At 31.5% G+C, this 23463-nt stretch overlaps 2 protein-coding genes across 2 annotated transcripts; one reads left to right on the top strand and one right to left on the bottom strand.

Annotated features, from left to right (window-relative positions):
• Positions 1–140: 140 nt before the first annotated feature.
• LOC141461992 (uncharacterized) lies at positions 141–12913 on the top strand. Its single transcript, XM_074143531.1, has 15 exons — positions 141–560; positions 1145–1263; positions 2174–2304; positions 2558–2783; positions 2864–3081; positions 3249–3419; positions 3503–3664; positions 4713–4934; positions 5581–5778; positions 5869–6005; positions 6821–6988; positions 7924–8156; positions 9156–9325; positions 10286–10504; positions 11495–12913. The coding sequence occupies exons 2-15, from the start codon at positions 1148–1150 to the stop codon at positions 12802–12804; spliced, it is 3681 nt and encodes a 1226-aa protein (XP_073999632.1). The 5' UTR covers positions 141–560; positions 1145–1147; the 3' UTR covers positions 12805–12913.
• Positions 12914–14387: 1474 nt separating this feature from the next.
• wls (Wnt ligand secretion mediator) lies at positions 14388–23238 on the bottom strand. Its single transcript, XM_074143533.1, has 12 exons — positions 23027–23238; positions 22240–22415; positions 22050–22155; positions 21815–21939; positions 21593–21748; positions 20864–21041; positions 19506–19633; positions 19392–19397; positions 19135–19293; positions 18367–18594; positions 17260–17410; positions 14388–16488 (listed from the first exon to the last, which is right to left on the bottom strand). The coding sequence occupies exons 1-12, from the start codon at positions 23130–23132 to the stop codon at positions 16385–16387; spliced, it is 1623 nt and encodes a 540-aa protein (XP_073999634.1). The 5' UTR covers positions 23133–23238; the 3' UTR covers positions 14388–16384.
• Between the last annotated feature and the right edge of the window lie 225 nt (positions 23239–23463).

Here is a 23463-nt window from a genome sequence, read left to right as displayed (position 1 = left end):
TTTTATCCATTCATTTAATTGTCAATTATACTGTACAGATGTGATTAAAAATATCGCCTTCCACCTATCCGTCAGTTGTACTGTATTACTGTAATTTTCCGTATAATTTCAAATGTAATTTATAATTCTATCAGTTTGTAGTGTGTACGTGAAACTTATAAGTGGATTTTTAATAATTTTTTTTTTCACACAAAGACAAAACAGAGAAAAATTTTATAAAATCTTCTTCTTTTTGACTCAGGAGAGGACCTAAAAACGTTTATTTCTCTTGAAAATTTGAGGCGATAGCAATTAGTGCTTTCTTTGAGAAGTTCTATTAGAAAGTAAAATAAATAATTAATTACTTTCATTAAAGTAACCTAATACTAAAGGAGTGGTTGTAAAATGATACTAGACGAGCTGCGAGCCCTAAGTTGACTGGATTCAGGCCGCTCAGTGTGTGAAGTTCGTCAGACAGAGTACTTCTGTTACATAACCGGTTACAACCGTCAAGTTATACACTAACTTAAAAGTATCTTCTTTTCGTTTCTTATTTGCCAAACTGCAGAGCATCGAGTATAGTAAGTTGTTTATCTCATATTTATTTAGCTTATAGTATATAATCATTTATTAATTAATCTTATCCAAGAACATTAGTAAAAATTAAAACGCAAGTTTTACACAGTTACGTAACAAGACGATAAAAGATTTATTCATTAATTATTTTTTTTTTTTTTTTGTCTGATTAAGCTTAATTTCTGTAAAGTTTTTGAAGTCTTCTGAATACTACAAAATTAAATTTACAAAAACAATTTTTTTTTATTAAAGGATTTGCAAGTGCGTGAACAAAATATCAAAAACTAGATTCGCCGTTACTCATAATCTCGTGTGTCGTAGTTTTAAGGAAAAATATCCGTAAAAACCGAACTAACAACTCTACCAAGAGTTGGTGTTTTCTCTTAAGTCTTGTAAAAAGGAAGTATACCGATGGTGTGAATTTTTGAAATTTGGAGAACCACTTTCCTTGTTCTCCACTGAAATGAATATCTTAGAAAATGCGGCGGCTCTAAATGCTTCCAACTAAATATTAGAGAAAATAAAAACGCGAGGAATACGTTCTAACTTTTGAATAATTAAAAATCGTTTAATGTATAATGTCTTTCAGATAATGTATACGGAAAAAAGTTATCTTCGAGGCACAGGCCATCGAAGGTATGACCAAGGGCATGTCAGTTTTCACAAAAAAGTCAAACAGTTTCAATGTTGTACCTGCATCTTAATACTGTAAGTGCTTCATTTTTTTTAAAAAAAAGAATTTTTTGTAACAAATGTTCATCTACTTATCTTTTATATACATATTAATAATATTTAATATATACTGTGCTTAATTGCGATGTTTCTGCCAGTTGTTAAATACAACGCTAAGACCTTGGTTTTTTATTTTATTTTTTATTTAATTATTTATTTTGTTTTTAAACTCCTGCTTTGTGTTTCCATTTCTGTGAAGTTATAAAACTTTTCTTCGGCAAAAAAGAAAAAAAAGTGTTAAAGACTGAAATAAACGGTATTGGTGTAGTGATTATGAAGTGTAGCTTTGTGTGTATCCCCCAGATCGATTGCCGGTATAGCTGCTTTTTATTTGTTGACAACAAAATATAAATAGTAATGTGCGCGCTTTTAACTACGTCGACGTCACCAAATTGCTAGTTGGACCTGAAGTTCTGCCTGGGGGAAAGAAAAATTAGCGATTAATTTATTTTAATTTCTACTTTACTATCTGACGGAGCTAAGCCTTAAGTTAGGCTGAAGATATGATACTTGTAGCTTCTATCTGAATCAAAGCCGCATTGCCTAAATTGAGTTCCTGTTATTTTCTTATTTTTCAATTTAAAATTGGAGAACAACCTTCATTCGCTACCTTCAGAAGAGAGAGATACGCGAACAGCCTCTTTGAAGTCTCGCTGATTTCCTATTTATATTACTTTGCTTTACGCCATGACTGTTGTTTATTTTGATTCCTCATTATTTTGTTCTAGTTGGTACCATTGGTTTAAAAGATAACAGTTTTTCCTATGCTAGTTTCTTTTGCTTTGGTTTACTGGTAGGCTGGCTACTGGTATACTCTAGTCCTGATTCGCACATCAAAAAAATCCTTTTTTGCTTACTGTTTAATAATAACTGTTTCTCATTGCAGAAGTGCCATGTGCTTACTCTTAATAGTTTTAGTGGAATATGCGATAGAAAAGCAACAGGCTGGAAATGAAGACAATACTAGTTCACCAATTACTTCGTCACCTGGAATGAATCTATTAAAACTAGGATTAGGTACGTATATATTAATTGCATGCAACTTTGAATATATTTTAGACTGAATAAAATAGTTGAAAACGTTAATAAGCTACTTCTGTAAGTTCTTGTTTACCCTACTTTTACAACTCAACATAGCAATCATTTTCCTGGTACGCAAATGTCAATATTTATTAGTCGCAAAACGGCTAATTCGATTAATAACTCATAATATTCACTCTTAAAATGATGTAACGTTTAAATTAGCAAACAGAGTTTATTCTTATTTTAGCCTCAGATGGAAACCATCAAAGTGCTACGGCTGAGGAGCTAGAATCAGCTCTACAATGGGGTACAGAACAGCTACAGATCAAGAAAAAATTCGATCGAACAAATCCTCAGGTGCCTATCGGTAGTCCGATGCACAAGCATCAACAAGCGACTGCCACTGATGGATCAGTGCTGGAATTGGCCAGAGAAGGCTACATTATTTCTAAGGCAACACAAAAACTTTACAGGTAATCTAGACAAGTAAGATACATTTGAAAATATCGTGTTGAATCCCCAAAATAACAAGTTATTTTATTAATGTTTACAGTAATCACCCTGAACTTAAAACCAATCGACGTATCAAGATACCACATGATACTTCTTGGGTGAACGTGAAATATTGTAAACATGATCCAATAAATGTGGAATGTGATAAAAGACCTTACAGAAGTATAGACGGGAGCTGTAACAATTTAAAGCATCCACAAGATTGGGGAACAGCTATGACCCCTTTTCGGCGGATGTTGGAGCCACAATACTGTGATGGTAAACTTTTTTTTAAAGTGAATAGAATAATAAATGACTCCTTCGTTGCAAATCCAAATGTAATGTTTTCTTTTTCAGTCCTATTTCTTTAATTCCTACAAAACCCATTTCATTAATTATAAGAAACTGTAAACACAACAAGGTATTAACATTATTTTTTTTTATAGGGGTTTCTTCTCCAAGGTGTGGAATAAACGGGTCTGAACTACCATCAGTAAGATTAGTTTCTGTTAAATTACATCGACCCGAATATCAGAATGATCCTCACTTTAACATTATGTTTGCTGTTTGGGGACAATTTATTGATCATGATATTTCGGCAACAGCCCTCAGCAGAGGTAAATCAAGAGTTCCTATAGGGAAAAAAAACAATAAGAAATTTTAATTTTTAGCTTATAATGTTTATTTTCTCATATTGCAGGTTATAATGGTGAATTTATATCTTGTTGTGATTTAAAACCTGATAAAATGCATCCTGAATGCTTTCCAGTCATCATTCCAAAAGAGGATTTACATAATTATTCGCAAAATATCACATGCATGGACTTTGTAAGATCTGCCGCTGCTCCTACTTGTACATTTCGTACGTATTTACTTTAAAACAAAAAATAGTAAAAGACTTTTGTAGGATGGCACTCTCTGGAATGATTAATAGGTCTGGAACCTATAGATGCTGTTTTATTTTGAAGAAGATAACAGTTTCTGTTGCAATACCTAATTTCATTTGAGAAATCAATTGCTACAACTAAGGAATAATAACAACAAAATAAGGAAAACCTAAGTTAATAGGAATATATCAAATAATATTTTAACAAAAATATAAGAATATAGTGAAACAATTTCAAAAATAAATGATAGATGTATACTGAAGATTCTTTTTCAATTTAAAGAAGTGTCATTGCACAATTTTGGCATGATTTTTTTGTAACAAGTATTTAAACTCTCAAAAGAGTTACTGTGCCTTTTCTGTCCCCTTCAATTGACATCATTTTTTTTAGAGAACCATGATTGTACCTTACTTACATTAGTAAGTTTTAATTACTATTGTGGTGAAAAAAAACGGTATTCTGCACAATACTGCAAAATAAAGGAGAAATTGCCATTGATTATTGATTTGACTTGACGTTGACTTTAAAATTTAGAAATAGATAGAAAGGAAGACTGTCATTAATTTTAAGAGCTAACTATTTAATAAATGCTTTTAAAGTAAATGTTATATAACGCCCAGGTACCTTCTTTGGAGAGACGGAGTACAATCGGTGGTATCCGCCTGTAGTCCTTCCCTTATGGATGCCGTCCTAAGCGTATCCAACCTAAATCTAAATGTAACACGCTGATGGTAGGGACATGGGAATTGTTAGTTCTTAACCCGATCCATATTCTATTTCATCCTCAATTATCAATCTAAATTAGCAAAAACATCGCCTCTCAACACAAAATTAATAAACGATCCTAATCCATTTGTACACCCTTTTGTAATGCTTTAGAATACGCTAAATAAAACCTGAGGTTTATTGCTGCATTCTGTCTTGTCTGAAATAGACAATGGACTAGTTGGTTACCCATTATACGCACTGTAGTAATTGTAATACATATTAGACTGAATTTTTAATCAACTTTAATATGCTTAGGACCTCGTGAACAATTGAATCAGGTTAGCAGTTTTCTGGATGGTTCTGCCGTTTACGGTAACACAGAGAAATTGGCAAGCAGTCTGAGATCTTACGAAGGTGGCCGAATGAAAATGTACCGCACACCTGACAACAGAGAACTATTGCCTTTCTCGACGGATCCAAATAATGGATGTAACAGAATTGAAGAAATTAAAAGAGGCAGATACTGTTTCTTGGCAGGTATGCTATTCAACATGCTTACTTATTAATAACATTTTTATTCAGATAGCTTATCTAGTGTAAACAGTTTCTCTTTCTGCTATTAAAATGATAAAAACAATTATCATTTCCGAATTTTCAGTTACCTTTCATTATTACTATTGTTTTTTTAAAAAGTCAAAAAAATGTTTGTATAAGCACGCACTTTGATTTGTGGACTCGACTCACATCTCTTCTTTATAATTGCATTCAGGGACATTGTCGTTTTTGCTGCATCAGAGTACTGTCGTTTTTATCTCAACATTCTTGAATAGGTCTCCTGTTCTGTTCACAAAATTAGGGATAATCTCTCTTCAATTAATATTCCCTTGTCCAACTTCCAAACCCCCAAAAATCTAAAATTAGGCTCCATTAAACGACACACTCATGCGATGATACAAAGCCTTCTCAGTTGGGCAGAATTTCCGCTTCTTGATAATTCTGTCACAATACTACCTTAAGATATCAAGGTCTATCATAAGCGGGTTGCGGGGCTACATATATCGTACTAGAAACTACATCAGTTGACTAACGATACTCCAGTAAGCTTTCCCATTTCCTCATATTCCTGGTTGCCCAGGAATCTTGAAATAGTCTAAGCTAGATTAATTACAAATAAAACCTGCAGGTGACGCCCGTGCTAATGAAAATGTACATCTGACTACCATCCATCTAATTTTGGCTAGACAGCACAATTTTGTCGCAGACAAATTAAAGAAAGTAAATCCACATTGGAACGATAACAGGCTTTACGAAGAGTCTAGAAAGATAGTTTCAGCTCAGATCCAGCATATTACTTACAATGAGTTTCTGGAACCTTTACTAGGTAATGCATTTAAGTAAATAATATATTTTTCCTGCTATTTGGCAATCCGTGGATAATATTTTAAAATGATTATGTCTTCTTGTTCTGCAGGTGCCCATATTATGGAGAATTACGATTTGCGAAGTTATTCAAATGGATATTTCAATAATTATAATGATACTGTCGACCCAACGATAAGCAATGTGTTCGCAGGGGCAGCATTTCGTTTTGCTCACACATTACTACCTGTAAGTGTATTATTTATAACAATTGTAATAACCTTTTACTATTCACACTGAACCTAGAATGTTTTGTCTCACTGTTATTAATTTGTAGCCTACAATTAAGTTTTTTTTTTTCGTTCCTCAAAAGTAGTTGCAGTATTTAGTATTTGATATTTGTTAGAAAAAGTTTGAAACAGAAATCGTTGGAGATCAGTATTTAAACATTTTTGTGATCAATAAAATGAAAACACCAGTATTGTAAAGTCGAAGTCCATTAATTAATTTTGCGCTTTTGTAAGCAGGATATCTAATTTGAGCTTTCTCCTGTCAGATTTCTTTTTTAAGTTATTTTTATAGATACCCACATAAGCAAACACTCGGGCTTAAAATATAAATTATTGATTCAAAACAATGTCACGGTAGCCTCACTTTGTCATTTCGGCGCGTTTAGTTCCCTCCAAACTTTGTTCAAATTTGTACTGCTTATTCTAGGCAGAAAATAAGTCGACACTTATTTTCGAGTAGTCATACGCGGGATTCGAACTGAGTATCTCCCACTTACGAAGCCACACACTTGACCACTAGACCAACACCCTTCCTATGTTAACATTATTTGTAATTTCAACTGATTAAAGGCACAGGTTATAGGAGAGTAAATAGATTCTGTAATAAGGATCTAAAACTAGCAGCAATTTTTTTTTAAATTGTATTTTCAACAACCTTATTATGTTTCATTAAGTTTTTTTTTACTAATATTTGTGCCAAATCAATAAATTTATTAAGAGGGTTAATAAAATCCCTACAAGTGACTTTAGCTTTAATATTCAACAATTTTGCAGGGACTCATAAAAAGTATTGGGAAATTGCCAGGTACTGTAGAATACACTGAACTACATAGCATACTATTCAATCCATTCAGTTTGTATAATTCTGGAAATCTGGACAGTGTGCTTGAAGGGGCGATGCAAACTAATGTTGAAAAAAGCAACAGATTCTTCAACAAACAGGTAAAATATTTATTGATTCTTAAAAAAAACAATCGTATTATACTTGATGGTGGTATATAGATTTAAATCGTTCGCGAAAAGTTCTTTTTCAAGTGGAATGGATGACCTTATAAATAGAAGTAGGATTCAAAATCTACATTTATACTTTCGAGCATGAGTATGAAATAGAGACGCGGCAATCTTTCAAGCTAGAGGCATCTAGAATTTTATAGAACTTGAAGTGAATGAAGCAGACGTAATAAATTAGAAAAGTGTTGAAAAGGAAACAATCAATAATAATGATTGAAAAAGAATTGGGTTCATGGAAAAATTTTCCCTAATTTAAAGAAATCACCGTTGTCAAACATGAATTTTCTCGCCACACAACATAGCCAGTCCGTTTAACGAGTCCTCTACTATAGTGTTTTCTAGTTTGCTATGATCTTTTACACACTGCTGAAAGGGCGCTTTATTATTGCAATTTTTCGTCGCCGTAGAGAAATGTTTTGCCTTCTATTAGACTTTAGAGGCAACAAAGTCTCACTACTAAATTTCTTGTCTTTCCATATTTTGCTCCACGTTCTAAATCTGCTTACATCAAATGATACAGGCTACAGACGGAAGGTTTCTTTTCTTTTAATCTAAGTATCTAATTGTCATCAATAACATAATGAAGAATGCAGATATGTCAATGCAAAGGCAGGTTGTTTGTCGCATGAGTATATTTGCAGAAATCGCAGATGAGAAGTTTATCATATGATCCAGCAGTTCAATAATTTTTTTTTCCTTCGATATAGTAACAGATGTTTAGTTTTAGCGCATTAGGTACTAGCTTTTCTTCCAATTATAAAAATAAATCAGCGCCATGACTTCATTTTTAATTTTCACCTATTATTTTCGCTCTATTTAAACTTTTTTACGTACAATCTTTTTACTAACATGCGTTATTTTTTTAGGTAACAGAACATCTATTTGAAAATGATATTTCATCTGCGGAAGTGAATCCAAAAAAGAAAAAATCCTGTGGATTAGATTTAGTATCATTGAACATCCAAAGAGGTCGCGACCATGGTTTGCCTGGATATTTAAAATGGAGAAAACTGTGTAATCTGCAAGGTGCAGCGTCATTTGAACAGCTATCTGGATTCATAGACCAAGAGTCTATTAGTGTCCTGTCTAAATTATACAAGTAAGTGCAGTAGAATTCGAGAATATCAGAAAATGTTGTTAATACTCACACGACCTGTCTTTTACCTCAGTTAATACAGTTATAATTGATAAATGTTCTTCAAACGTTAATATTTATAAAATTGAAATGCCACAAAACTGATACCCAAGATTTTTCTGAAATCTGGAGTTTGAAGAAAATTAAACAGTTAGAGCTTAAAAATTGTAAGTCATTCACATCATATTTTTTCAAAAAAATTATGTCTTCCCATAGGCTCTTGCAGTAATCTTTTTTTTTTTGACCCTCTGGGCGTGCAGATTAGCCAACCCCGTTTTTTTTATAGACTTACTTATTTTATTTATACAGTCTATTTATTAAAATAAAAATAAAAATAAAATACATTTCTGGGTGTACAAAATAAATTATAAAGACATCTGCCATGGTAAGTGACCGTCGGCGGAGTGGTTAATTATTGCTAGTTGAAAACTATAGATTTGGAATACAGCTTTGTAAAGCCTTATTTAGAATACAGCTTCATATTTATTGTCTTATTCAATAAACTTTTATAGATAAAACTATTCTATAAGGGCGCATTTCTGGTAAATCTATTCTCTTTAAACTAAAATTTGAACACACTTCCGAAAATTATTACCACTTACGAGTAATTAGAGAAAGTTAAAACGCTAAATTGAGGCGAAAGGGACCTTCAAAACCAAAACTTTGGTGCCAAATTGAAACGATATTCGAAATCGTTTGTGGGTGTAGTGCTCGCAAAATTCGTTCTCTAGGCTTTATTTCTCTATTTGGTGGTTCCGCGTCGATAGACCCATTCTATGTAGATTTTTTCTTAAAAGGCAAGTCTCTGTGACTAGGACAGTGACCACTAATCGGCTTATTCATTCTTCTAATGTGATAATTAGTGCGAGTCCTTTCTTAAGTCCTTCAGATAAATTTTAGAATTTCTCAGCTTCGATGGCCAAATAACTAATTCTGCTTTATGTTAACTACTTTTTTTTTTAGAAATGTTGAAGATATTGATATATATTCTGGGGCGTTGTCTGAATATCCTATTAAAGGAGGTGTATTAGGACCAACTGCTACCTGTATAATTGCTGATCAATTTCAAAGACTAAAGATTGGAGATAGATACTGGTATGAAAATAGTCGACAACCACGGCCATTTTCAATTGGTAAGTTACGTAATAAATTTGTGATATTTTAATTATTTTTAAGAGAGATAGGCAAGCAAAATAAACACAGTACTCAACCTGCTCGGTCGCTTCAAATCTCTTTACTGTTCGTATTTAATAACTCCAACTCTATTGTGATTACACTCATACTGTTAACATATATTTTAATGTAGGTTACGAATGGTCTCAGCAAACAAATTTCAACTCGTTACGATCTGTTTTCAGTATAGAATTGATACAGCATGCAGACGTTATTATATGTAAATGTCATCTTTAAGATGCATTTTTTTAAAGCAATTGACAAGTTTTACGAATACGTACTTTTCAAATCTGACTTTGTATGCCTAAATAGTCTACTGGACAGAAAATTATTGTTTATATGTCCACCCTTGAAATGTATTACTCGACATTGATGATCATTTCTACGCTTTTTAATTTTTTTTTTTACAGTTTAATTACTAAAACAATGATACATTCATTTGTTGATAATTAAGCAGATCTAGCCTTATCTTCCCTCCAATTTGTTCCTAGAATATTTTAATTATATTTTTACTTTAAATTTGTTATGTTCTTTAAATTTTTTTAAAATTAGTATTTGTATTGTTAAGTTTCCATCATTTATATCTTTCATAACTTGATTCATTAAGTTTTATTTAGTTTCGTTTTCAAAAGTTTTACATGCATAAGTTTCTTGATAATTATATTTTCACTGGCTTTATAATAAAAAATTGAATGTAATGAAGCCGGTACTTATATTGTCTTGTATATATAATTTTATCGTGTTAAGGACACACGGCTATCGTGGCTTTTAGAATTTTTCAAAATGAATTTGTAAATCCTAATGCTGGGTAATTTTTTCTAGCAGCAACTTTTTCTCATTCGAGAAGAGAGAGAAAATAATTGTAGTTCTTATGTTTTTCATCAATAATAATAAATCAATTTATTCCTTTTACTTTGCAGACCAGCTGGAAGAAATCCGTAAAACAACTTTATCGAAAATAATTTGCGATAATGCAGACAATCTCACAATTGTACCACAAGAAGTAATGAAAATAAATAGTCGAAAAAATAAACGTATCAACTGTAATGAACTTTCTGATATAAATTTTTCTCTGTGGATGGACAAAAACAGTAAACATTTAATTGTTGACCAAGACTTGAGTAGTTCTAAACAAAAAGGTAAGCAGTTTAAGAAGAGAGTACAAACTATTTTACTGTGATTATACTGAGTCCAGTAAATCACTTTTAGTAGAATTCTCGAAGTCCCTAAAATCAAAAGTTGCTAACCCTGTGATAGGTTTATTGTGGTATTTTAATGTTTTGAAAATCGCACAAAAAGAAAAACGGAAAGAATCTTCAGCAAAATCACACTTCCATACAGGTGAACCCTACCCAGCGCACCACAGAAAGACAGAAAGATTCCTCACCTCTCACTCACCAATGAGAGCGCCAGTCTACACTTGGTAGTTAGTAATTGGGAGCGCAAAGTTCAACGTAGTCTTGTACTTCCTAACCTCTGCGTTCGTCCACCCTCTTGACCCATTCGCCCCACGAAAGTTCAAGTGTTAACAGCGGCGCACTGTAGACGCTTGGGTTGAGCTTGGATGATAATAATAGCAACGAAACTGCTGTCAGAAACAAGGGGATCTTTCACACGGTGGAACTAAAATTAGCCCTTTAGGGTATTTGATAGCACCTAAAAAATATAAAATATACATTTTTTTATATTCCTTTTTGGATTACGTATACAATTTATGATTTTTGGTAACAAACCCAATTTTAAACAAATCCCTTCTTTCCGAAAATATTCTTCTACTTTTTACTCACTGATATTATTCCTTTCATTTGTAATGCTTTTACAAGAAAAAAAATCATTTCATGAGTTAAGCTCGCCTGTAAGGTGCTTTTAGTGTAATGCAATATATTTTACGATTTTATGTCCATTCTTTGCACTCTTAAAGTTTAAAAATAGAAAACTGTTCGCAGGGAGGCCAAGATCGCAAAAAATATGGCTAATACAATTTCCTATAGAGTTACAATTAACTACACAATTCACAAGAATTAAATTCATTGAAAATTAATGTCTTGAACTCTAGTGAACAATAAGTTGAACAATTTGTTTTCACGATAATTCTAATCTTCAATTTATTTTGTATTTTTTTTTTTCAGAAGTCGATCCATATGTTTTGCAAAATGCACTGCCAACTTTGCAAGATACAATTCCTGACACATTCACGGACAGTTATGATAAAAACGATTCAAATTTATCAAGTGGTAGTTCACTGATTCTAACTTCTACAAAAAATCTATCTAAAAATGTTACTAAATCTTATTTTTCTGTCACAATAACTGGTGGCAATATCACAGCTACTAGAGATGGTCAAGAGGTTACACTTTTCGATGGAAATTTACCAGCTATCTTACACACTGATGATATTATTGATCCAAATAGTTGGGGTATGTCGGCTACGATAAATTGGACCGGTCGAGTAGTTGATAATAGTACAATTAATGGCCACTTTTTTATGCCAACTTATGTGAATAATGGCAGTACTGTTGAGACTAGGTTAATTGATGGAAATTTCCACTTTAAATTTATCTACAAGTGGGGCGGTAATGCTGATATAATCATACCAAATAAAGAATATGTTTGTAAAATAGTGTTCAATGGTAGGAAAAGATCTACGATGTTGGGCGAAAATACTGCTGGATTGAAACAGTTAACTTTAGAAGAGGAAACTTGCACTATACTGATTGGTGGTGAATTCTACAGACGGTCATTTCTTTGTGTATTCTTTCCTTGGTGGTGTTCAAATGAAAAAATGTTCTACTGGTACGGTGATTTGGAATTGGTTCTTAGAAAATACGTTATTGAATCTCAATCACCTGTAAGAAATATTTTGAAAACCAGTAACGAAATGGTTAGCGATGATTTTCCGTACAGACATGTGTTCAAGGGTAAATTGACTAGTGGCTGGATTAAATTTAACAGAAACTATTATAATCTAGTGCCATTACAAATGCAATTACCTAAACAAATAAAGACCAAAATCAATGGTACTGATGTGTTTGTGAATATTTTTGGCAAAGAAATTATTTGGTCTTGTGAATATTTTCATAACGCTGTTTATGGTACATTTAAGGTACCATACTATTTTAATCAAATTAATGTATTTAGTTTCACTGGTCAATTTTACTTCTCTGTTGATGCACAATCGAATTTTTCATTATATAAAATTTTATTTCCTGGTTTGCATTACTCAACTTATATACATTTTCACGATGGTGAAAATAATGAAATATTTAGCCATGGTGAAGCTCCTAGAGAGAACTGGTTACAAGATTTAACGTGGGGTAGCGTTGCTAGTAAACTTGTGTTAGTTGGTAATCACACAACTGGTTCGGCAAATTTCCATTGGGATGGCAACTTTATTTTAATCCTGAAGAAAGTGCCTCCTTTATTTTATGACAACTATTAGTGACAATATCCTTTTAAGTATTGCACAATAATCATAAAGATGTAAATATATTTTCCATCGGTCCCTGCAAAACACAATTTAATTAGAAATATACATCTTTAAAACTGAATAATGTGTATTTTTTACTTTCCTCTGGTAATTGCCTGAAAGATTGTGAATGTAGTTGTCTATCTGAAGTTAAGAGAATATATTGATAGAACGTGATTCGCTTAAAAGCACTGAGATGTCAACGTTGTATAAATTGTTGAATAACATTGTTTTAATATACATTTTTTCAAGTATTATCTGACGGACTGGGACTCGGTAATTCGTTCCCTAGCCTAGTTAGGTATACCCATTGCAGGGGATAACACATGGATGCGCTTTGAATGCGTACTTATGCGCGTGCCATTATGCATTGCCTACTGTTCTGGTTGTGCTTGGTGTTTTACCACTTGTATATGCAACAGACCATTTATGAGTTTGGAAAAATATATATTTTTATACATACTGTAACGAAATCCAAAACCTTGTTGATAGGGAGTCTGCTTTACATACAAACGAAATATCAAGGTAGAACTTTCTACAATTTTCCATTATTGTGTAATTCCAATTACAGATACTATAGGAAAAGTGAAGATAATATACTTTGAAAACCACTTTTTTGAATTTAATAACCTTATAACATGTATTTACAACGAAAAGAAAACTTAGGAAACTTGACACGATCGCAAAACTTCCACTCACGAAGCTTAAGAGAAATTAATAAATACTAGTTCATTTTATTTTATTATATATTCAGAATATTTCCGTTTTGTTTTTGGAATTTTATCAGTAGCAAAAATACATTATTTCAATACACGCTTACATAAACACATGGAAAAAATATTAAATTTTTAGTTTAAACCTAATTTTTATAAATATTAAAATATATTTATATAATTTGTAGTTAATTGGCCTAAAATATAATTCAATAATAAATACTAAATAATTAAAAAAGTGGAAGATAAAGAAATTAAATTTTGTAAACACTACCTTATATCTAGTAATAGGTAGTTACAAAATATTTTGTATTCAAACAACGCCATAAGTCAAACATAGCATGGATTTATTTAAAAATTTAGTTTTGTGATTCGATAGAAAAGTTTAAATACTCAACTAACTGGATAGACGAAATGTTAAAAACCTGTGTAATTCTTAATTAACCCAAAAAAAAAGTTATTCTGCTAAATCATCGCTGTTCAGCTCTTCCTACATTTTTATTTGATGAAGATAGGAGAGGCTAAAGTATTAAGAAAGCTTTGCCTCAACCTGCCTCTAGTCCTTTCAATGCAATACTGATTTCCCGGCCTGTGGCACATGGATTCAAAGGGCGTAAACTTTAAAGATTATGAAGTAGTACTGTTGTAGATTGCAGATTTTTTTGGCCTCAAACGTCTAAATAGTAATACTCAACGAAACTGAAGTGTTCAATAAGGATGGGAAGAAAATGCAAGGTTCACTCTGAACTATAGGATTCAAGTCAGCGTTTTTGTTTGTTTTTTAAATAAAACTGTTAACGCACAAAATCGTTCTGTAACTACCTGGTAAATAAATTAAGTACATTGGAGGAAAACTCGTCCAAAGCTTTTGTAATATACAAAAAAATTTACATTCCTTTAAATAAATAACAAATTCTTAGGCCTAATAAAATAGTAAAATGAACACCTAATGATTTACATAATTTGTAGACTACTTGTAGCATTTGCAAGTCTTTTAAACGCTTTTCTGGTTAACAGATTGTGCTGTTTAAGACCTCTTGCAACAAGTTTAAATCAGAGTCGTATTTTTGAGATAGTGACCGAAAGAGGTTCCTTTCCAAAACTATATCCAAAACAATGCCAGTTTAAAATACATGAACTTCTTACCGCTACGTTTTGGTATAGATCCGCTATCTATTTCTCGTCTTTATCGATAATTACCATAATTCCAAAACAAACCTCAAGAATTTCATTGTTTTTTAAAACTTAGTCGGGTTTAAATAGGCTGGCAACGCTACAACTAAATTCCCTTTCAAGTTCTTAATATACAATACATGAGTACTAATTTTTTTAAGATCACAATTCACTCCTTTCATGCAAAAGCTAATTAAAAAAACAATATTCTCATTAAATTTAAAAAAAAAGAAAAAGAAAATGAATTTTCAATAAACACACAATATCACATAATCAAAATACTTTAGTCGTTAACCATGGAAATTACTTTTAATATTATTACTAATAATACATTTAGAGAGAACAATCTTAAATTTTTGAATACTGACAATAATGGAGTTAATTATCTAATGATAAAACACTACTTAATAAGATTTATTTATTTCTATCAGCAAAAAATATCCTTTTAATCCATTTGCTCAAGATAATAAACTAAGCAGTTTAAAGCAAAAGCTATTTACTACAAACTAAGTTCAGATGTTAAACTCAACTTCATAAAAAAGTAAAAATAATATAAATCACAATCAACATTAATCCCATTTATCCAAAATTGAAATGGATCCTCAAATAACTTTGCACTAATTACAGGACACTCGGGGATTATTTTAAAAGTTATAATTAAAAATAAAATTACAAATAACCAATCAATTAGTATTAAAATCTGATATTCCAAGAGTAAAGCTTAATTTGAACACATCTCAGTTTAAACTAAGATTTGGTTGACTTAACATGTTACACTATGACGTACGATTTCTAGAAGGTTGAGATTGTTTACTAAGTTTCAAAATAAATAAATACATTATTGCTACCGTTTCTGAAATAATAGTGTATACAAAAATACCGCATTACTAACTTGACTTAATAATCTATACAAATACGATTTTTGCATACAAACCCGATACTGTAGTAATAACTTGAAGTAAAAGCTAGATGAAAATCCGAAACCTGTCAGAATGTCATAAAAAATTAGCGTATTTTGACGAATAAATTCATTAAAAAGATTTTTGTTTAAAAATTAAAGCAGTATGCTACTTTTAAGCAAATGGTAATTTTTTAAAGTGACGAAGATGAAAATAAATGGTCTTAAACGTTAACAAGAATGTAAATGTTTTAAAAGCCGTAGCTGTAAAAATAAAACGCATAACCTAGACGATTTTAATAATTATCTGATTAGGATGTATATTGCATTGTGTAGTTTTAAATTGTTAAAAAAAATCTTCCCACACATGAAATATAAAAAATTATTAAAAACAAAATTTTAGTAAACAAAGGACCTTATACTAGTATAATTAACAGTTTTTACCCGTAGTAGTTAGAAGGGTGCTCGTCAGTAAACAATCTGAAGGAAAAATAGCAGCATAGTTGCATGAGAAACCCGATTTTTTTCACACTTTACTATAAAACTTAACTTGTTTCCACTAATAATGACAACAAAAAAAGTCAAGTTTAAAAATGAATGTATCTGATGATATGTTAAAAGTAAGTATCGGCTTTTAAAAGGAAGTAATATAGGGAACATACACGAGATATGACTAAAAGGAAATCTGTTCAATCCATTTCACATATAAAAAGAACATGATAAATTGAAGTTAAATAAAAATTATATTATCTCTTGGTACTTCCGTCTCTTAATCTAAGGCTGTTTTCCTTGTAAATGTTGTTAATGATGAGATCTCACTCGGTTCTGGTTCAAGAGTGGAAAATTCAATTTCACCAGTAGTATTTTGTGCGTCTGCAATTGTTCAAAACAGCTATCTTAATTAAGATCATGTTAAAAAATAATGTATGACTTATCTGATACATATATATGTCCCCTCAGCGCTGTCATTAAAATTTATAGAAAATTCACTAAAAGATTTCAAAGGTAAAATTGCCTACATCATTATAGTTTGTAGTAGCTAGTGTAATTGGCGAGCTTATGTCAAGTAACCGCTTCATCAAATCGTTTTTTTACCCTAATCCATAGCCTCTCCTGTAACTAAATGTCATATGTCAGCAGAGATTCAAAATTACGTAGTAGGGGAGGGATCCAGCACGCTCATCTAAGGAATTTCCGCGAAGGGATGAAGCAATTTGTCCTTGAGCAGCTAATTCTACTGGTCATTTCAACATTCGCGCCCAGTCAGTAATTTTATAGTTTATAGAAAAATTTAGTGTAATCACTTTAAGAGTTCAAGTGGAAGCCAATGGGTAGCGCTAGCTTCGATATAGCTCATTCCTAAATTTTAATGTGTTTGCTAAGTAAATACACACCCAAAGCAACTGCAACAATGAAAACGAAAGCAATTGTAAGTAATTACATTATTTTCTTATATTGAGAAAGCACACTCAGATGAGGCCGAAAGCATGAGCTAGTTCTTAAAAATTAAATGATCTAAAATACGGATTTGTAGTTAAAGAGCGCGTTTGCTGCAAATGATCATTTCAGAGATAAATACAATAAGACACATTTAGATTAATTTTCTGTCTAAAAATTGTTTTCTATAATAACACTTATGTTAACCATTATTCTGTGGCCAGCGTTTGTGAGATGGTGCATAAAGAGCAAGAAGGGCCATTATGTAGATGTTCCACATTCCATAAACTCCAGTAAAAAATGCAGAGGTGTATTCCAGACCATGCTGATCGTCCCATTTCCACTGTCCTTCGGACATCTAAAATGAAATATATTAACAATAATCAAACTTTCAAAATTTTAAAAGTAAACTTTCAAATCTTAAAATATTAGAATATGTACTCTCACACGCCTTAATACTATTATGATCATATCTTCCTTACTACACAATTAGTATTTACGATACTAATTTTTAATTACTAATTACGAATAACATATAAATATGCATATAATATTAATAATCTTAAATACATATAATTTATATCACAAAAAATTACGATAGGTTTTTTTCAGTTTTTTTTTTTTTTTACTCTGCAGCCTTTTTTGCAAAATCCGGTAAATCAATTTTTTCTTTCAACGAATTCGTTTATTTTCGTTTGGTATAACTTTTTCAGGAAGGCTTTAGCTCCTTCAGGGTTGAAGATGGAGCGAATAGCAAAACAAATGTCTCATTTTAATACATTCAATAAAATTCAAGATAAGAATTGAAACCAACAGCAACTTAGCGCTGCGGTCCTCACCTATAACATTACATTACATCTTGTACTGCGTGAGTTGTACTGACGAGGCACTTTTGCGGAGAGAACCATTGTCCTAAAAGTTTTAAGTTAAGAAATTTCTAGTTTTCCTTTTTATTTTTGTTTTAATAAAAAACACATTATTATATTCTATTCATTGTTCTCTTTTGAAATTGAATTAAAATAAAACGCCTTTCCCTCTTATCTTAAATCAAAAACTTCGAAGAAAATTGTTGAAGTTACTTTTTAAAGAAATTGGAGTAAACATAAATCTTTCTTTTTAAGACGCACTTCTGAATAACGAATTCTGACAGACCCTGATGCCACTAGATTCATGGTAATTTTCCGCTATTTGTTTCGGTTTTTAGAATACTTCAAAACCTGTATTTTATAAACTAATTTGAATTATACGCCAGCAGTAAGCGAAAGTAACAAACTAACATAAATTAATTTTATTACAAACATAAAAAAAGCGTACCTGTCCAAGGGCAAATGTAATTACAGTAAAAGCAGCGCATGTTATGGTAGTCAGCATCAAGAAATTGAACCTATATATAAGGCCAGAATAATGAAGCCTTCTTGCTTGAGACATAGCTGGCAAATTGCATTTCTTCGCCCCAATGTTACCGAAAACTTTCCAAATCATGTAGCACAAAAGGAAAAAATATCCCACTCCACTGATGCCACCAACAATTAGAAATGCCATCTATGTTAAACCAATAAGTTAAATATCATGTACGAAAATAATTGAATATATTAAAAATATTTAAATTTTTTTACGCATGTAGTTATTTCTTTCAGGAATTTGTTATTTGACTTATAAATGTATATTGCACATGGGTAAACGAGGTTCACAGCCTTTAAACTGCTTATCATGATTTATTTATTAATTTACTTACTTTTAATTTTTTAAAAGGGCGTGAGTGAAAAAGTAATCAAGCAAATCGCTAGACAATTCGAGGAGCACAATGAAAATTTAAAAAAGGACTGCGAATTTCCTAGTAGCCAACAAGAAAGTAATTTGTACTTAAGAAAAAGAGACAATTAATAATAAAAACTACATTTCAACAGCTGGAACTCATCAGTACCAATTATTCTTCATAGTTTTTTCGTATCGAGAAAGCCAAAAAACAATTCCTGGAGCTTACTTAATTGCGAACCTTGACACGATCGAATACTTTCTTCAGAGAAATAAGAAAAAATAAAAATAGATTCATCATAAAGAATTGTTTTTAGTAAAGGATACAGCAAACTTTGCGCCTATGTCTGTCACCCAAACTGAATAGAAAGGATTACGAAGCTGGATGCCACGTTCACAAAGATCAAAAAAGAACATCGCAATACATCCAACGATAACACTGCTCAAATGTTTCCAATAACCAAGCAGATGATTTTTCTGGCTTTCCTACAACATTTAGAAAATATATTTAAACAATTTGCTTGTCAATGCAATTTTATTGCGAAATCATGTTTCTTTAAATTGAAGATCTTCTTAAGACTTACTTGAATCTGAGGAGGTGACCGAAGTATTCAGGACATAAAAAAACATGAAAAGAAAATAATTAATAGTTTCAATTGTTAAAGACAGCCTTTAACAACTGTATTGTTCAAATTTACCATTAAATGTTCTCCAGCAAAAACAAGCCAAAAAGAAAGCAAAGCTGCATAGAAGATACCTTGACGAATGTCCGCAAGCAGAAGCATAAAAGGAAGTTCAAAGTAGAGTGTAAGCAGTTCTAGAGGTACTGAAACATATTTGTAGCAAATACTCTATTATCTTTTCTTAACACCAATACCTATAGTTCAATAAATGGTTTTGGGGCTTCCATATTGATTTTCACCTAATAGAAAGTCTACGAATTCATTTAATTTTCTTTAATATGATACAGGATCTGCAAAATGTATTTAAAAAAAAAACTTGGAAAATGTTCTAAATACATATGTACTTATATTTATACCATAATACTATTTATTTCTAGTTGACTTGATTTAACGAAATTTGAAGCCAAACTAGGGAAAAAAGAACAGTTTCAATAAATTCAACATTTATACGATTATATGAAAAACTTCTTCTTCTTGGTCCATCCCAAGTGTAAAACTCCTGTGAGATTATAATTCCTCGTGTGACACCTGCTTCCAAGTTTGAATGCCTGAACTCAGCCAACATAAACCTCGGGTGTTAAAAGCCTTACTCAAACCCTCAACCCACTCCTTTCTTGGTTTCTTGCCAATAACTTACGCGACTTCAAATAACTTCTTGCTTCGCAATCGACTTTTGCTTATCTTAGAACTCAGCTGTTCTAAGTAATGTAGCTGCATCACTCGAACGGTTTTCTTAAATGGAATAGTATTATTCAGTATGCTAGTTTTATTTTCAGATTTGTCTGGATCATCATAAGAAAAAATAAATCCATCGCCTGAAATTAACTAGGTGCCTGCTTGTAGATAAAAATTAGATTAGTACAATATTATAGAAAAACCACCCATATACTGGAAACAAAAACAATTAAAAAAATCAGATTATTCTATTAAGTTCAATCCGTCAGGCCTAGTATAAACAAACAAATTTTTTCTTCAAACTACTGAATATTACTCGCTTGAATTCACTGAGCTGGACATTATCATTTTTCATCCACACATGCTTGTTATTTTTATTAAGACGGTAGTTTCTGAACGTTTTATTCATTTCACGAACAATTTGGTGTAGCACAAACTTTATAATTCAAATTCTTTATAAAAGTAATAAAACCATCTTTTAAGATACATCGTAATATGAAACCGACAAGAATAAAGAGTACAAGCTTGCTTTGTTGCCTAAAAAGATACTTTTAAAATTTTTCAGTCTGCATTCACCATGTCCATTCGTGCTTGGTAAATACATCTGGAATTGTCAATTATACTTATCTATTTGGTACACCTAAGCTGACAAATTGTATAAATCTACCGCAAGATGAACTAATGTATAGATTACTTACTATTGAGAAAGGATAAACTTGTTGCAACCAAAATCAACATGTATTCAAGCAAAAGTGGTTTCCTCTGAAGTACGTAAACTCTCTTCAAAAACCAGATTAAAACTGCCAATACTGATGGGAAAAAGATACTTTTAAGCGAAAGCCAAACTTTAGTAAAACCTCCAGTTTGATTAATTGTCTAAAAACAGAAAATGGAAATCAATAACATTGTACTTATTTAAATAAACATATTATCAATCAAAATTGTTGTGCATGAAAACAATGTCTGTACTTAAGCCCAGTTAATAAATCCTATTTGTTTGTTTTGATTAAATAATCCATACAAATGTTTACTAGTACAACCTTTTATTAAATTTAATATCATAACGTTTTTATCATTCATTTTCTTTGCCATTATAACAAAATATCCAAACAAAAAAATTGCTAACAAAGAGAGATTAACCATAACAGATCTTTTTCCAGTTGACGTAGGCAGTTAATTGCTTAAATTTTAACAGCACATCGTTAAGAATTGGCCTCAATGCCAAGTCTGATACCGGTCTTTTCCCGGTCTGTAAGTAATTTCCTCAAAAGAGAACAAAACTTTTTAAAATTATGAAGCAATCGGGGACTAAGATAATAGTTTTTTCGCATAAAAATCAAAGCATAGATAAGGTCACTCAAATTGTTTTTATGCACAAAACTTTTGTACCTAGTCTAATAATTAAATATGTTAAACTATTAACTTACAATTATCCACATATCAGCAATATGTCCTAATTCAGTATTGATTCCTTTGGAATAATCTACAGGAAGTCTTATATTAATTAAATAAAAGTCATGGTGAAGCGAGCCCAATTCAAATAATGGAACGATTGAACAGTTATACAAATAATCTTCTTTTTTCTACAAAAAAATAAATAAATAAATAAAATAAAAAATTACGATCATTTATTTATCCTATCATCTTACCACATCGATAGAGCACTCCAAAATTCTTTGTTCGGTCGACGAGGCATAGTAAGTCCAAATATCTGGAGGGTCACCTTTATTTCTGTACGCCAATCTTGCATCAACTGTGAGCAAACTTCTCGGAGCTAACAAAATGTAAAGATATCTATAAAGGCACTACTAAGTAAGAGTTTATTATACAAGGAAAAATAAATATGAGTTTTGAAATTAATTTGTATCCCACTTAAATACTTACGCATTTCACTTTCTGGGCGATAGAGAATGTCCAAATGTAAAATGCCTATGAGATTTTGCTGCCAGCGAGAATAATCCAAAATTACATTTCCTCTAGGAGATGGTATCTAAAATAAATTTAGCACTATAAACAAGCAAATAGTTTTATTCTAACACCAATAAATCCAAACAAAAAGTCATAGTGGGATTACTTGAAACGCGAACACAATCTGGTTTCCATATTTCAAATGTTCCTCAGTGGTATATGAATCAATGTTAAATCGCACACATGGATTTTTTCCCCTAACATAATACCACGCTGTAGTAGAATTTTTATCATCTAAACATTTAGTAGCTAAGATGGAATCCGTAAATGCTGGTTTTGGAGCTGAAAGAGAACAACGTTAATTTCGGTTATTTTAGAGTAAATAAATAAATAAAAAAAAAAGTAATCGCCTATTTTTCAAGCGTGGCTTAACGTCCAACTACCATATGTATTGTGGACAGGGGTGGAAGCTCATACTTTACTATAATCAATTTTTTCTAACAGATAAACAGTAGCCTTACGCGGTATTCGAACTAAGGATCTCCCACTTACAAAGCCACATTCATGACCACTAGACCAACACCCGCCCCTATATTCTAGAATAATCTGTATTATCTTTGATAGGGAAGTAGTTACAAAGCCAAGTCCAAAGCCACCACCTGAACGTTCTACTGCGGCTCCTTTAGCCGTCAATGTTTGTATATGGAATTTAGAGGTCTGTGAAGAGATGTGTGTAATTTTAAGTGTATTTGTGTCTGTTGATCTGTACGCTAACCAAATAGTTGTCAACTATCATTTGTATATGTATTGTGCTGCGTTAGATCAAACATTATTTGTTTTAAGGCTGGAAAACGTAGAAGAACGCTTTAGATTCCAGTAGAAGTAGTTAATTATGTTAAGTTAAAGGATAAGTAATATTAAAACAAATAAAAATAAAAGCTAAGAATACATACCAATCAGACCTCCTATCAAAAAGCAAACCGTTTGTGAAATAAGTAGAAAAGAAACCAAAATTGTTAGCTTTTTACCACTTAAATTTTCTAATACTGTTCCTGACATTTTCACATAGTTTTCATTGAGCTTAAATCGAAGAGAATGCCGGCAACTTAAGTAGATGTAGAAGTTCAAACATGTAAACAGACAGATTAAGGTTACTCAACACAGTGTTACCAGTAGAATATTCTTTTATTTTTTGTTATAAATTCCAAGCTTCAGTTTATTGCAGAAATGAAATATACTACTACAGAAGTAAAAAAAAAAGTAAATATTAAGCAAAATGGTACTTTTATTAATACAATTTGAAATTAAGATCGATTCATGTCGATGTAAATGTACACACTTCTCCCAAAAACTTTTTAATACCAAAATGATAAACGAATCAACTGCCATC

The sequence above is a fragment of the Rhodnius prolixus genome, unplaced genomic scaffold, assembly GCF_049639745.1.
Source record: "Rhodnius prolixus isolate KJV_2025 unplaced genomic scaffold, Rpr scaffold_12, whole genome shotgun sequence".
In the NCBI taxonomy this organism is placed as follows: Eukaryota; Metazoa; Arthropoda; class Insecta; order Hemiptera; family Reduviidae; genus Rhodnius; species Rhodnius prolixus.
The sequence above is the reverse complement of the archived record's forward strand: the minus strand, read 5'-3'. Positions and strand labels throughout refer to the sequence as shown.